Source organism: Thermobia domestica, chromosome 2, assembly GCF_964235325.1.
Source record: "Thermobia domestica chromosome 2, izTheDome1.hap1.1, whole genome shotgun sequence".
In the NCBI taxonomy this organism is placed as follows: Eukaryota; Metazoa; Arthropoda; class Insecta; order Zygentoma; family Lepismatidae; genus Thermobia; species Thermobia domestica.
The window spans coordinates 144,686,017-144,702,001 of record NC_137455.1 but is presented as its reverse complement, the minus strand read 5'-3'; the positions used below and the strand labels follow the sequence as shown (position 1 = coordinate 144,702,001).

At 37.3% G+C, this 15,985-nt stretch overlaps 1 protein-coding gene across 2 annotated transcripts in view; it reads left to right on the top strand.

Annotated features, from left to right (window-relative positions):
* LOC145675948 (uncharacterized) overlaps positions 1–15,386 on the top strand; it is a 73,608-nt gene extending 58,222 nt beyond the window's left edge. For both annotated transcript variants that reach the window (XM_081746765.1, XM_081746773.1), the window contains one exon: positions 9,499–15,386. In XM_081746765.1, the coding sequence (XP_081602891.1) occupies positions 9,520–14,829 (5,310 nt within the window). In that variant the 5' untranslated portion in view covers positions 9,499–9,519 and the 3' untranslated portion in view covers positions 14,830–15,386. The remainder of the gene's footprint in view (positions 1–9,498) is intronic.
* Positions 15,387–15,985: the final 599 nt, after the last annotated feature.

Genomic DNA, 15,985 nt, shown 5'->3' with positions numbered 1-15,985 from the left:
TAACACTGATTTGGCGGCCATCTTGAAAGCCGCGATCTTGGATATAGCGTAAAGTATTAAAATGAGAAGCGGGGTGTATGATATATCATTGTAAGGTAAAATGCAAAAAGAAAACCAATGATGTAACCGCGAAAAACATATATGTAATGGTATGAACGGGACGAAGTGTAGAAGACTCGGGCAAAACAATGGCGTGGGAGACCCGGGTTCGATTCCCAGTGGGAGCTCATGTGGTTCGGATTCCACGTTAATCAGTAGGTCCACGTCTCATATAGCCTCGCTGCTGAACGGAACGTAAAACTCAAAATCAACTCAACTCGGGCAAAACAAACGTGTATTCGGACAGAATAATAGTGCAAGACTCCACGACAATGGCACGCGACAAGTAACTGCAACAGTGTCCGTGCATAAAAATGCATCCGCCTTGACACATTATGCCTTTTGAGGATATTGGAATTCCGTTTGGGACAGTGAAAACCACAGTTGCAACCTGCGATACAAGCTCTCGTTTGGAGACTACATAAACTACAAAGGACTATTTCTTATGGAACAGCAATTCCGCAGCTCACTCCGGAGTATACTAGATATCATCTTGGATTGTTGATCAAAAGCACGATCTACCTGGGTTTGAAGCCTGGGGCAGCTCTAATTTGGCATTTTTTCTTATTTTCTATTATGTGTCCTCTGGGCGAAGTTTGAGTCGGATCTGATCCTGCCTTGTTCTATACATTGCTTGTTAGCCTCAGTGCATAATCGTGGGACGATAAACTGAAAAAAGAAACTCTCCATTTCTACAACTGAATAATAAATCACTTATCTCTCTCTTTCTCTTTCTCTCTCTCTCTGAAATGTCAATAAAAAGTAGCATCTATAATTCAACTCAAAACTCACTTGTCAACAACTAGGTCTACATTTATTCCCAACAAATTCTGGTTAAAAAGTGAGAATAACTTGGTTAAGAAGTCTTTCAACTAAGACGCCAGTGAAACATGTTACACAATGATTGGCGAGCCCAAGACTTCAGCATGAAATGAACATTACTATTAAAAGTCAATTTAGAAACAAATGAATCATGGTGAGCTATAGTTAAATAGTACAGCCGATACGAGTTTTGTATGCGAGCGCGTGTGTGTGTCAATTTCACCTCCCTAATTCCTATTTATGAAATCAGCAGTTAGAAAGAAAACATGGGACTCAAAATTCCAACATTATGTTAATGATTGTTCTCCTACCTGTGGAGAAGAGAAAGTATTTGCAAGACAGATTAACTGGCTAAAAGAAAAAGAAAGAAAAATAATAATCCGGAAAGAGGTCTTGGAATGGTGAAAAGCGATGACAAATGACGTATTCTTTGCGTTACTGAGTTTCTTTCTCTCTTCTACAGGGCCTAGGCCAAGGGCGGAATGTGGGTCGAGGTAAGAAAAAGAAAAAGAAAAAAACTTGACAATGAATTGTACAGTTCAAACATAGTCTAAGAAGGGAGTGTCATCAGCTGTTTTTCTCACGAAAGAATGGAGAGGAAATATTCAACAGTAAACCATGAGAAAATAATAGTAATAATAATAAAGGAGCAGTGAAGGGATATTATGCGAAAGAATGTACGAAAAAATACATGAATGTGTCTTAGGTATGTTGTAGACAGTTGAGAAATGTAGTGAAATGCGTACACCCAGTACAGGACTAACGTATTAACTCGTAGATTTATTCTATAGAGTGGACGTCTTTCCTTATTTTATTATTACTATGTCATTGTAACGCGCGAGAGAGAACAGTACAGAATATACAGTTTAGAAGGTAACAATCAAGCAATCCAGAAACACATTCCATTACACCTAGGTACACCATCATGAGCGTCTCTGGCATATTAAAATTAGGGTGGACGAGGACGACTAGAGTGCTAGTAGGGTCCCAACTAAAGTTACGTCAAAATTATGAGTAAACTGAAATCTACTTTACTAGCGGGACAAGCTCTTTCTACCTTTACCACACAATTCATTATAATTTTCTTCCATCACTGGTAGGTTACTTGCCGAAAAAAATAAGTTTATGTATAATGTGGTTCTTAGGTAATTTCTTCACCTTGACATTCCTACCGGTGAATTCCTGCTCAGTGTTCTTAAATGCATTTGCAGCAGTATAGTTTTATAATCCTCATATAAATTTCGATTTTTTAGCGGTAGTCTTGCGATGACACTTGATTTGATTGCAAATTTCCAATTATTGATTTTCATTCTTCTTCTGTATTCTTAATAAACTCAAAAGGTATATTATCTACCTTTTTGTTCTTCATTTTGCTGTATGTTTTTGAACTTGTCCGATGACCCGTCCTCGTTTACTTCGTTTCCCGTTTTAATGTCTAAAATGTACGGTTTATACTTGCTGTTACGCGGCTCCTCAATATATTCTTTTCATTTTCCTCAAGCTCAAGTCGCTCATTAAACATTCATTTCTATCTTTAGTTTCTAATTGTCATAGTAGTTGTCCCTTGCTGCCCTTCTACAGTATTCGCATGAAATTTACTCTCATATATAGTATCTTGGGTAAAGAAGCCCCACTGAGTGAAGACGCTCCTCCTCGAATTGCTCGAGGTCCAAGAGTCGTACAGTAGTAACAGAACTTGCCATGCTTGTGAAAGGGTACACAGTCTTGATTAAATATATGTGGAAGTTGCATCGTAGAAAGAAGCTGCTTTTGTTCAGGCCTGTTCACAAAGCTAAGTTACTCTTATTTCAGTGTCTATAATTTTAGAGAGTGAAACGTAGTAAAGCTCTTGACAGTAGTTAAATACAAGTACATGAATAAAACATAATTGCTTAAGAACTTCAGTCTTCTACAAACGCTAATGTGCTTTGTTGTGTTTCTGCGTCCATGAGTATGTCACGTGATAGACTGGGGCATCTTTGCTTCAAAATTGGGAAAGTTGCCCCAGTGAAATCGAAGTAAAGATGCCCCACTTTATAATATTAAAGGTTTAAAATTTCTGATTGGGACAACCAGTTTATGACGTGTTGCAAGGATTTGTACGTTCTTTATGTTTTAAACAATATTTGGTTTAAGTATGAAACACTAATTGTTCTGTAGTAACCTGTAATTAATTTTTCACTCAGAAGCAAACGGGAAGTTTCCGTTTGCAGTATTGATTTGATTTTCTGGCTTGGTTGCTGCTTTCGATGATGTAATATTCTATTTATAAACTTTCTTTTTCTTTTCATGACTAACGTGATAAACATTGGACTGAATGGACTTCATATATATGTATATGACACTAGTTGGCTAGCAAGTTGAATCAAAAGAATATATACGGATTGAGTTTTAAGCCATTTGTGCGAGCTGAATATGTAGGAGGGTTGTTCAAAATACTAAAAATTATCCTTGAGGGAGGGGACTTGCGACACACTTCATTTGTCACAACTTCCTTTATTTGGTTGAATTATTTTGAAAAGGTAAATCTCTGGGTGAATCAAATATCTCTTCATTGCAAAATGAAGAGCATTTCCACTATTAAATCAGATATCATCATAGGTGTACCAGTGTTGTAGCTAGCAAGTTGTCATAAGGGAAAGCATTACTTTTTCAGGGAGCAGGTTTTTACATATTAAAAGAAAGCCGTCCTTCCCTTTAGTCTAGTGGCTAGTACGTGTCCCTTTGGTGCATGAAGTCTCGGGTTCGATTCCCGGTTTGAACACCTTGGAAAATTTGAACGATTACGGTGGTTTGGATTTAAATTGTAGGTCCACTGGATTAATTGTGATCCCAAGAATACAAGTTTGGAAAAATGAACAAATGATAATAATATGTAAGGTCCACAATTCTTTTTTCTCTTTTATTTTTATCCATTGTTTACAAACGGATTTAGAAAATATATGTGGAGAATACTTGTTATTTTGTTTAAAATTTTCTTTATAATTGTATAGATAGTTAGTAGGAATTAAAGTTAGTAATATTAGTGATACAAACCCATAGTTGCCTGTTTCTATGATGTTTATGAACACATTTTGAAAAATTGTGAAACTGGGGCGTCTTTCCCCCACATGCATGCACTGTCATCGAACTACAGTGTGGCAATTTTCTGTAAAACAAACACAAAACTTTGTTCATAATTAAGAAGTTGTATGTATACCATTTTCAAATGATTTCCTATTCTTGAAGCATCTGCATTATTTCTTTAAAGTTTGACAATTTCTAAGTATTCTATGAGTAATAATAAAAACAATAATCATTTCTTTTAGCATTAACTATATATATATATATATATATATATATATATATATATATATATATATATAGAGAGAGAGAGAGAGAGAGAGAGAGAGAGAGAGAGAGAGAGAGAGAGAGAGAGAGAGAGAGAGAAGGTTACCAAAGAGCACGCACTTAATATTCATCTTGAAAAAGCTCCAAAAATAATGAAGCAAAAATTATGTAAACTGAATATAATTTTAATTGAAGGTTAAGCTACATTATAAGAAATGGAAAACTTTACTGCTAAATGTAGATATGGAGATATACGTTAAAAAGTGAAAAATACCAAATGCGTACTCTTAAGAAGCATTGTCCCAAAGAGTGGTTTCGTGATCCCTAAGAGGGCTCACTAAACACCTATCATACTTGAAACTCAAATCCCCTTCGTAAGACGAACACTGATCATGTCAACATCGTTCACAATTAATGCACTGAATCCAGTCCTCGTCAATTTGTTCTTCATACAATTCGTGACACATTAGGCTTGAAATTTGGTTGATCTCAGCTGCAGTCTTCTCTGTTGAAGTGGATGGTTCATTGAGATGATGAAAAAGTTTTCTCTTTGACTTAACATTTACTTTAATTCGTTTGCTCTGAAGGATCTTGTGAAATGAAGCACTAGTAAAAATTTCAGATCGACGTTTGATACGTGAAGTTTGTCGTATTTCTTTTACTTTGGAAGAGGAATAATGTATCTCTGATTAACAGACGTGTTTGAAGTTGCGGCTTCTGTACGTGTAAGACGTTTCCCTTTCTCTATGGTAATCGGAGACATATTTCGCTGAACATCTTCCTTCGAAACACTTCCAGAATTTTCATTTTGATCATTTTCTTCGTTCATTTCCTCACTACTTAGGATGTCGTCGCCATACCATGAAAGGCAATAGCAAACTATCATGGATTCACCATGTGTGGGGATCTTCGCGCAGAACAGAAGATCATCATCATTATCATTGTAATTTAAGAAATTCTGTAAATTGAAAATACTTCTTATAGAAGATTTACAGTTGGTGCTTGAATCGAAGACAAACAATTGCAATAATTCTATAATCCATTAAAACATTCTGTTACATTCCGCTTTCTTAAACTAACTACAGAGAATAACCATTTAGTCTGTATGATGATTGCCGCTATCCACACACACTCTTAATGAAATTATCTCAAGGAGTAAGCGCGTGATCTTTGGTAACTCATTAACGCGCACTCTTTGGGAAACAGCAGTCAATTCGAGTGAAATTCATCCAGGTGGCTGCACATGCGAGACCCCCGAAACTAAGCCATGGTAAACAATTCTATCTACATTTATGTTTTCTACCATGTAACAAAGGTACTGTAGTTAGCTATTATATCAGAAAAATTTCTTAACTAAGAGTAGACCCTACTTGAATATTACATCAAGAATTCAAAAAAGTTATTTTTATCTGTATTTTCTGTTTCGAGCTATACGTTAACATCTGTTTTCTTTGTATCAACACTCACACAAAGACACATCAAACAGCGTAGCAATAATAATTCTGTGTGTTACCACTTCAGCGTAATTGGCGCTGCGCACTCTTAGGACGTGCGTACTCCTTGGTAAAACTTATATATATATATGACCAGAAAGGAAATGCGTCCAATGACGCTAATTTGAAACATTATAAAATCCCACCTCAAGAGGCAGAAATTCTAATTTTGCTCTTAAATTTCCCACGTTATACAAATTACAAAATTTTAAAAAATAAAGAAAATCATGAAAAATGAAATCATTTTCTACAATATATGAGTAAACTATCCGTAAATTTCGATCTTCTGTTCATCAAATAGTTGATGAATAACTATTTGCTCTTCACTGAAAGAGAGTTGAAGATGTTGGTGAAAACATACATTTATCGTCAGGATTTAGTATTTACGTTATTCTTTTGTGTCACCGTATTGTAATGATTGTAACGATACTAGAAGAACTTCATTCTCCAGTCGTTTTGTGTAGAACATTTTCGAAGTTGATTTTTCTGATTTTGGTTGGTTGTTAGTTGGATTCTCATTTTGCATTTTACATTTTTTCTCCCTTATCCCAGAGCACAATGTTCATTTCTTGGAGCTTATTATTTTTGGGAATTACTTCTGCATAATGTGGTAACAAATTGCATGGACTTTTTTTTTAACGCGCTAACGCACGGCTTGTCCCCAGTAACAATAAGATCTATAAAGAAATCGCCAGCTTTGTTATAGCCCTCAAGGAATTTCAAGGCGGCTGCCATCCGCTGGGATTTGTGTTCCTCTGTCAAAATTTTATACAAAACTTACGGTAGCGTAACTTTTGGGTCAGAGCTTCATGTAATAAAATCCGTAAAATTTGTAGAAAATCAAACGACAGCTCTGCTATCGTAAAATGCCGATTTTTACGAATCTTATTGATTTTTGCGACCAGATTCTATCTCACAATGTTCGGTCGCCTACTTCGATCTTCATCGTGAATGTTGTGCGACCATCTTTAAACATGATGCACCAACACCTCACTTCACTTTTACTCACCACGTTTTTACCGTAAACTTCACACAATTCTCGATAAATGTCAATCGGTTTAGTGTTTTTTGGCCAACAAAATTCGTATGACCGACCTTGGTCAGATTTTCAATGGGAGCACTCAAGTTAAAAGGAAGCAACACGAACTTCACACTGCCTCTATTGCTGGATGTGCACTGAACAGGTAGAAGACCATCCACAAAGTGATGAAGCTCGTCCAACCGTGAGCGACTTTCTGGATAGCTTTCATATTTGCTATCATAGATTCATACTTCATAGTTGCTTGTTGAATTTCGAATGTGATCTTTTCTTTCAAGATCTCCATCTTCACCCCTATCGTCACTCAAGAGTAAAAATGATACACATAGTGAACTAATACTTTATAGGAATATCCCGTTGTTTTTTTAATTCCTATTTACCGGATATTTTCTCTAGTAATATGAAGTAATAATAGACGATTAAGATTCTCGTCTAGTAACGGGATATTCCTAGTTTGAATCTCGTAGTTGACCTTCCTGACCGAGGTATTACAGGACTTTCCTTAATCCATTAGACAAATTAAGATCTGGCTGAATTATTTTCAAAGCCCATTGTTGATGTTAATGCTACTATTGTAACATGTCTTCCCACTGAATCTGAAACACTGCAACAATAGATAAAAACTCAGGGATTGCTTAATAATGTCTTTGTAGGTCAAACCATATCGATTTGTTAATAATAATAATAATAATAATAATAATAATAATAATAATAATAATAATAATAATAATAATAATAATAATAATAATAATATAGCGGTCCCGAGTTCGATTCCCGGTGGGGGCACTCAGTCGAAAAAGTGTTAAACGCTTTTTCAGGCCAGCCACCCTGAATGAGGTTTTCCTGGGTTTTCCTCATTCATACCAGGCAAATGCCGGGGTGGTACCTAACTTATAGGTCCCAGGACGCTTCCTTCCTTCCCCCATCCTTTCTTCCTTCCCTGTCCCCGGATTGTGTGCTCACCTAGGGACGTCATCCCTCAAACGTGAAGGGGTAAATGGCCTTAGATGCTGAAAGCCCAGAAATCTAAATCCTAACCTAACCTAACCTAATAATAATAATAATATTTCATTTGTCAGGTCTTTATATATGCTAATTTTCATACTAAATGTTATACGTTTGTTGTGAGTCAATGACATTGCTACATTTATAAAGAGTTCCTTCTTGTTCTATTTTATTTTTGGTAGTGATGTTTGGTTTGTTTGCAGGTACCATTACATCCGTTCTGATTTTTTAATCGTTATTTATGATTCTCAAATACTGGATCTGGGTGATATTTGTAGTATGGCTTGGTATTTGTGATTAATTCCATGTTATGTACCAGAGAAGCTAAATGGTTTTTGTAACATTCTTGTGTCTTTTTAGATAGTTTATGGAAGCTATCATGTGACATGAACCTGTGAGATATTCCATGTGTCTTCGCATTTTCTTTTCTTTCTTTCTTTCCTTTTTTCTTTTTCCTTTCTTTTTTCTTTTTTTTTCTTTATTTACATGTATGCATTTACAGTAGTTTCGTTTTGGTGCTAGTAGTTCTGTAGTTCTGTCCTGGATGGTCATCAGAAATCCTACCTAGGTACTGTTTCGGAAAGGATTCCAGGCATTGAGCAAGGCATTTGATCTGTATTACTGTCTTCGTGTCTTCTAGGTGATTCTTAAAGGTTCTGTGGAGTTCTTTTACTCTCCATTTGCCATGTTTGTGTTTATCTGATTCATACTTTGTGATGAACTCTGTCGTGGTTAGATGAAGTGGTGTATCTTTTGTGTCTGCATCGCATATTACATGCAATAGGTGGTTAGTTTGCTTTTTGTTGCTGAAATATGGGCGAAGGTCTTCAATCTGCTCTTGGTGAAATTTTGGTATATTTGTGACAACAATGCCCTCCTTATTTTGTGGGGAGAGTCAATTGCTCTATTGCAGCTTTTTTGTGTTTCATTCTGAATTTTGACATTAAAGCACAGATCATTTGTGTTAAATTAATTACATCAGTCTTTGTTCATTTGATTAACCCAAATGAATATGTATTGAGGGATACTTCAAATGTGTTGCTAACTTTAACTTTGTTAGAGTAGTGCTCTCCTTCTTAAGTTTTCTATCTTGGAGTTCATCCATTGGAAATTCTTCAGTGTTTGCTACTTTCCCTCTCTGCAGATGCATTTACTAAAATTTGTTTAGACCTAAATCTATGCAGAGATCACGGCTAAAAGCTGTTACTATTTCTAGTAATCCGCGTAGTTAGCTTAAAGCTTTAAGTATCCATATATTATTATAATTGCGCATGTATGTATACTAAAAATAAATTACGTAAGACACAAGCTACACTTTATGAAAGAAACAGATTACTTAGAAATATCACTTTCAGATAAAAAAAAATCAATGGAACTGCTTGATTCTTCAAGTATATTGTTCTTATTAACACTCTCTAATTTCTATTTCAAGTCCATCACATATAGTGAGATGAAAATTCACTTTCCTATCTCAGTTATTGTACCATATGTTTTATACTGTGTTCGTATGCGATATAGAGCATCTGAGAGAAAATAAGTAACTCGTTGCCAATTACCGACAACTGCGAAATGTTATATTCTTGTAGCAACATTTATTTTAAAAAATACCGTCGTGATTTATGACAAGTAATCAAAATTGTAGAGTTATTTTTATATGAATCATTTGTGTATAAGAAAGATTTTAATAATATTTCTTTTTTCTTATTACAGGCCTTTGCTGCTGTCTGGAAGATGGCAAGACTAGAGTGGTTCTTCGTCGTTCTGTTGACAACAGCCACTCTCGCAGAAGAGACTGAAAGGAAAGATGAAAATAAGTGGAGCAAGCCAGTGGCTGAAAGTCGATTCATAACAGGATCATTAGTAAATGATTGGATCCCACTGAAAGCGCCTTGTCCAACATGCCGTCCTGTATCTCCTGAACCACCAGCCCTGCCACTGAAAAGTCCAGCATCATCTGGAGAACTTGTTGCAGCAGCAACATCTAATCAAGTTGCCAGTTTGTTGACACCACCGTCACGACCACAACCCCCACCACCACCTGCTCCGGCTTTCCACCACCACCAACCACTTCGACCACATAGGAACCGAGTTCGTCAAATCTCTCCTCATCTGTTAGGTAGACCAACAGGAGTTTCACCACTGCAGTTCTTTGGTGGAGGACCTCAAGTACGACCACCACCACCACCTCAATTTCATAGGCCAAAGTCTCCTCCACGACCACCACCTCCACCACCACCTCAATTTCAACAGCAACAGCAGATCTTCCAATCTCAACAGCAGCAGTCAAATCAACAGCAGAGGAATCCAATTTCGTTGCAAACACAACAATTGGGAACAATAACTCCTCAGCCGCTATTGCAGCAACAACAGCAGCAACCAGCTTCACAACAACCTGTACATCTTGTTCCTCAACAACAAGGTCCTAATGCACAACCTCTGCAAGCTCAAGGTCCTCTACAGCAATTACAGTTACCGTTCCAACAAGTTCAAGTGCCTTTCCAAGTTCCGCAATTCCTTCCACTAAATCAGCCAGTACAGAATCCATTCCAGTACCAAGTTCTCCCATCACAACAACCTTTCGGTCCAGCTTCTCTTATACAATTTGGACCACCCCCAACAGCTGGAATACAACAACTCCAATCTCCTGGAAATGGATCAGCAGAATTTGTACAAGGGCAACAAATAAATACCGTTACACCGGGAAATCCTAATGATGTTGATGAACAAGAGGAAGTTCAATTATTGTATGTTCCCCTAGAAGCCTTAAGGTCAGGTATACCAATCCCTCAACAACCTGTGGAAAATGTAAATCAGAACGTAGAATTGCCACAGACATCAACAACATTTGATAGTCAACGTAATTCATTTACACATCCGGTAACTAGTCCTTCTCCAGATACACTGGAGCCACACCAACCTCCTCTTTCTGTTTTTATGGGAAAAGATTCCAGAAACAGAAACAGGGAGGTGAAAGTAACGGATGTGTTAAACCTATTACGAGGAGCCAGAACTATTCCAGTAATAGACACAATAGACGGAAATGTCCCAAAAGTTTTCATTGGACCATCCAATTTAAAAGCTCCTAAAGGGTACGCAAAGTTTGAGTTGCCTTACTTGTCGTCGCTCGACTCTAATCGTGTTGAAAGAAAAGTCAATCGTCTTCCATTCTTCATCGCACCACTTAGCTTCCAACCTCCAGCAGGATACTCCAAGATACCGTTTCCTGCACCTCATATTGGTAGTGTAGTCGTGTCTAATTCAACTGAGTCAACAACAAATAAAAATGACTTCCATGACAAAGTAACGTCTTCTGACAAACCACAAAGAGGAAGAGTCACTCCAAGACCATACCCAACAGAACAAACAATATTACCTATTGCAACAACAGCAATTCCACCTTATTTGTTACCAGAAAATCTTCCGCCTATAAATCCTGCATTGCCACATTTAGTGAATTCGTTGGCAGAATCCTCACCACAGACACCACTGTCTTCAGTAACCGAGTCACTACAACGACAAACTGAATCTTCTGCAGGTAATCTCGGACAAGCTTCTCATATAAACCAGGGTAGTACCCCATCTTTCCCAAACGTGGTTTCCTTTCAAAATTATCTAAACAGGCCGACATTTGTCAACCATAATCCTCCATTTCAATCACAATTTCAACCAAATCAACAATCAGACTTCCAACAACCCAATCCATTAGCTGGAAATGGACAAGTGGAAGTTCAAAAATTATCAAATGTAAACTCACAGACTTTTGAAAGTGGTAAAGTTGAAACTGACACAGCGCCCCCTGCAACTTCCCCTGTTACTCCCTCAACGTTCCCTCAAACTACTAGAACAGTGCCATCTAGAAGGCCCACCAACAGAATCCGTGGCAGAACTCGTCCAAAGAGTACTTCCACAGTTGGATCTTCACCTTCTACACCAACATTACGGCCAAGATACACTCCAACTACAACTACTGCATCAGTCAATACAAGACGACCATCAAGAGTAAGGCGTCCCAACTACAGAACTACATCAACTACTTCCCCACCAGCAGAGGAAGTACAATATACTGCACAGGAAGAATATCAGGATTACAATCAGGAATCGTCCTTCGGAACAAGAAATAACGCTGCATCACTTCCTACAAAACAATCTCAACGGCAAAGACTCCAGTCATCTAAGGATACATCATCAAATTTTGAAGAACAGCGAGGAAGAGGACACTTTCAAGGATCACAGAGACTATCAGGTAATGAAAATCAGAAATCAACCATTCAATTCCCTGAACCTGAGAATGTATCCCGATTCCATAAACAGCAACCGTCTTTTCAAAGCTTCGAAAGTTTCCCAAGCCAGAAAACAACTTCAAAATTAAGGACATCTTTTGATTCGGAAAATCAAGAATCTATTTCTCACATTCAGGAACCTGTCACTGAACAGGAGCCTTATCAAAAACCTACAAAAATTCGTTTCCAGGACTCAAAGAAAAGTAACCAATTCCAACGTCAACACGGGGAGACATACCAGAGCAGTCCCTCATTTTTACCTCAACGAGAAGGAACTGAATCACAATCTGAGCAAATTGTAAGTCAATTTCAGGATACTCCAGTATCATTCCAAAGACAACAAATTGGCGGCGGAGTACCAGCGCAAGACTTCCAAACGTCTTATTTACATAGCTCACAAGTAGAGAATCAATATGAGAACCCGACAGACACCTCTGCTCGAGCTGAGCCAAATGTGCAATCCCCTGCTGAAGAACTTCCTTCTCAAACAGAAAGTACAAGAGATGTTTCATCCGTAACTCATAGTCAAAATGTATTTAGCCATGATAATATCTCACCAACAAGAGAACAAATAACAGGAAGATTTAGGCAGAAAATTACAAACGAACCTACTTTGACTCATGAGACAACACCACAGCCTCTTGATTATGTACGGCCAGTATTCCATCGTGGTGGAGCAAGTACATACAAGGATGAATTGACATCTGAGCAGCAAACAGAAAAGCCTCCTGCCGTACATCCTAACAGATTACGATTCGTGTCCAAAGAAGAAAATAGCAATGTTCCACTTGATAGCACAAGTCAAGGTCACAGTAATTTAGGAGATTCCACGAAGCAGGACGATCCATCAACACAAGAGTATAGTCTCTCTGGACAAGATTTTACTGCTGGTAGAATATCACACGAGGAAGTACAGAGAACTACAGAACCCACAACTTCTACAACTCAAACTAACAGGAAATATCCAAACTTTGTTAGTCGTGGTCGTCGGCCAACAAGACCTGTTTCTTCACCATCGTCAACCACTAGCCAACCAATAACTCTAAGAGCTACAAGGCGACCAACAGTGAGAGTCGGTAGCATTAGAACAAGAGTTCGTCGCCCACCGTCAGCAACTACTGAAGCTACCGTTTTGACTACAACTGAATCTACACCTATTAGGTCTGCATTGAGAGAGGACAGTCGTTCAAGAACCTCTGCAGGATCTACAAATCCGTCAGGAAACCGTTGGGGACATAGGGTAAGAAACAGGCCAGGTGAAGAGGAAGGATCGAAAAATGATGAGAACGAGGCTACAACTACACAACGTCCATTTAGAAACACAATCACATATAACAGTAGAAATAGAGGAGCTTCCAGATATCGGCGACCTACTTCAGATCGCGAAAGTTCTAACAGACACAATTCGGCATCACGGGGTGAGGAACAACTAGAAGGACAGGAATCAAGAGATCGCCCTGAAACAGTGGATGGATACGCATTTGTATCTATGAACGGAAAGAAAGTAAAAAGTTTAGATCTAGGTGAAGAAGAAGTTTCAACTACAACTGATAGTCAAACATCTGGAGCAGACGCTGAGCAAGTGCCTGAAACTTCAGACTCATTTGTAACTACAGAGGAAACAACTCCACACTTTAGGCAATCATATTACGAATATGTGCATAGACAGCAGCAGCCATCTGAAGAAAATCCTGATGAAATTTCTTCCTCCTCTCCTGGTCGAATAAATGTCCTTGAAGTAAAACCAAGTTATTGGTCAGAAGATCAATCATATAATGAGAATAATGAAGAATCAGATAAACTGACGGAAACCACTGATTCTCCAATTGAAATAGGTGAGATAATTGACCAAGATGTTGAACACAAAAAGGAAGATCTTAACAAGGATACATCCGACACCGAGTCGCAAGGTGATTACATAACTTTAGTGCCTGTTCCTGAAGAAGATAAGGAAACAGTCAAAGAAGAAGTGACGCAAACAGAGCCTAAGGAAAATTCGGAAGTGCCACAAGACAATAATGAAAATGACAAGGAAACTGTTAATGAAGAAGAAACTAGTGAAAAGTCCGAAGTTCCATCAGAGAAGGACAATATAGTAAATGATGAAGACGAAGAAGAAACTTCTCCTAATATTGACAGAGCTGCTCCTGTTTCTGTCAGATTTAGAGTTGGAACTACGGTAGATCATAACAGTAAGAAAGCTCGTATAGGAGAAGGCAGAAGAAGAGGAACATGGGTTAGGGTAAGATCCAGACCACGACAACCTGAGAACGGAGGATTAGATACAGCAGAATCACAAAATGTAGCCTCGGCTGCAGCTGAAAATTCAGTTTCAGACTTGGAGAAGGACAAAGTAAGGTCGTGGACACTTCCTATCTTAAAAGATGAAACAGAAAACGATCAAGAGTTGAAAGAAGAAGAGGAACAAGCTGAAGAAACACCAGCCACACCAACTGATAGAATTGACACTGTGTCAACTGGTTATACTTTACTGGATGATATAACACAGACTCCTAAGTCAGCCACACCAACAGAATCTGTAGCAGCAACAGCAAATAGTAATGGTGGTAGCACCCATTTATTTGATTCTCAGTCTGATGACGAATTAGCTGAGCATATATCTACATTTCAACCTCTTAGAGTTATAGGAACATCCACGACTACAGAAATTTCATTAGAAACAGAAATTTGCTACAGAGGCCGATGTGTAAAAACAAAAGTTGAAAATGATCCTATCCTTCGTGCCATTTCTCCCAAATGATTTGGTATATAGTCCAACGTTTTCGAGTTCCAAACCAATGATAAACGATTCATACTGACAAGAATGAAAGAAAAAGATAATTTGGTGATAATTATTTTAAAACATTCAAATTTGTTCATTTTGAGCATTTACATAAATTGCTACATCGTTCGTGAATTAAAAAATAACAACTTTTTCACACATTAATTTAGGTATAAACATTGTTCAGATATCTTTTCTGTCGTTTATAGTGACTAGCATTGTTTCAAAGCATTTGTTTTCTGATTGCCCACTATTTAAAAAAAAAAAAATATTCATTATTACCATAAGTTTTGGATCACAGTGGACTTGTGGTTTATTTCGGGGACTTTGTCTCTTTTTATGACAGAGAATTAACTGTGAAAGTTCTCGCACTTACCATACATATGGTCTCATATGTTTTCATTATGCAAGGAAACAAAGATTCGTTCAAGCTTGTTAAACTATATATATCCATATTTGTGAACCGTCAGGTTGGAAGGTGGTGTTTGTGAATTTTTTCTCGTGAAACAATACGGTTCATAATAGTATTTTTACACTGCAAATGACAGAAGGGGTTACCTTCATTCACTACATCATTTTTCGATATAAAAGACAAATAAGTATAGTGTCACCTGGTAGTAAGCTCAAGATATTACAAGTGACTATCAAGTGACCATGTGACTCATACGTGTACAAACTATGTCGTGTGTGCTTTTTGCGTGAAAGAATTAGTGCGTTTGAGAGTGAGTGCATTTCATGAACCATAATTGAACATAATATTATATTATTTTCTCCTTTGCACAAGAAAAAAACTATTTTAATTTTAAAAGAATATGAAATAGTGATAACAAACTTCTCTAATGGTGGCGAGGCAGTGCCTCAGATTTTAAAAAAATCATCCTTTGTGTAATTCTCGTGTCCTTAATTCATAATTATTCTATATCGTATTTTACATGTGCCACTATCTAGTTGCACACAGTGGTTAAATTTAAAATTTTAATTATGTAAGCTCAAAATTATTTATAATTAAAAAAACAGAACTGTGCATATTTAGTTTGCTTTTATTTATAACTGCTGTAGCTTATAAATAACTTAGTGTATGTATGTAGTTGTGAAAAATTTAAGAAAAAAAAAGAAACAATCTTCAAAAATTTAA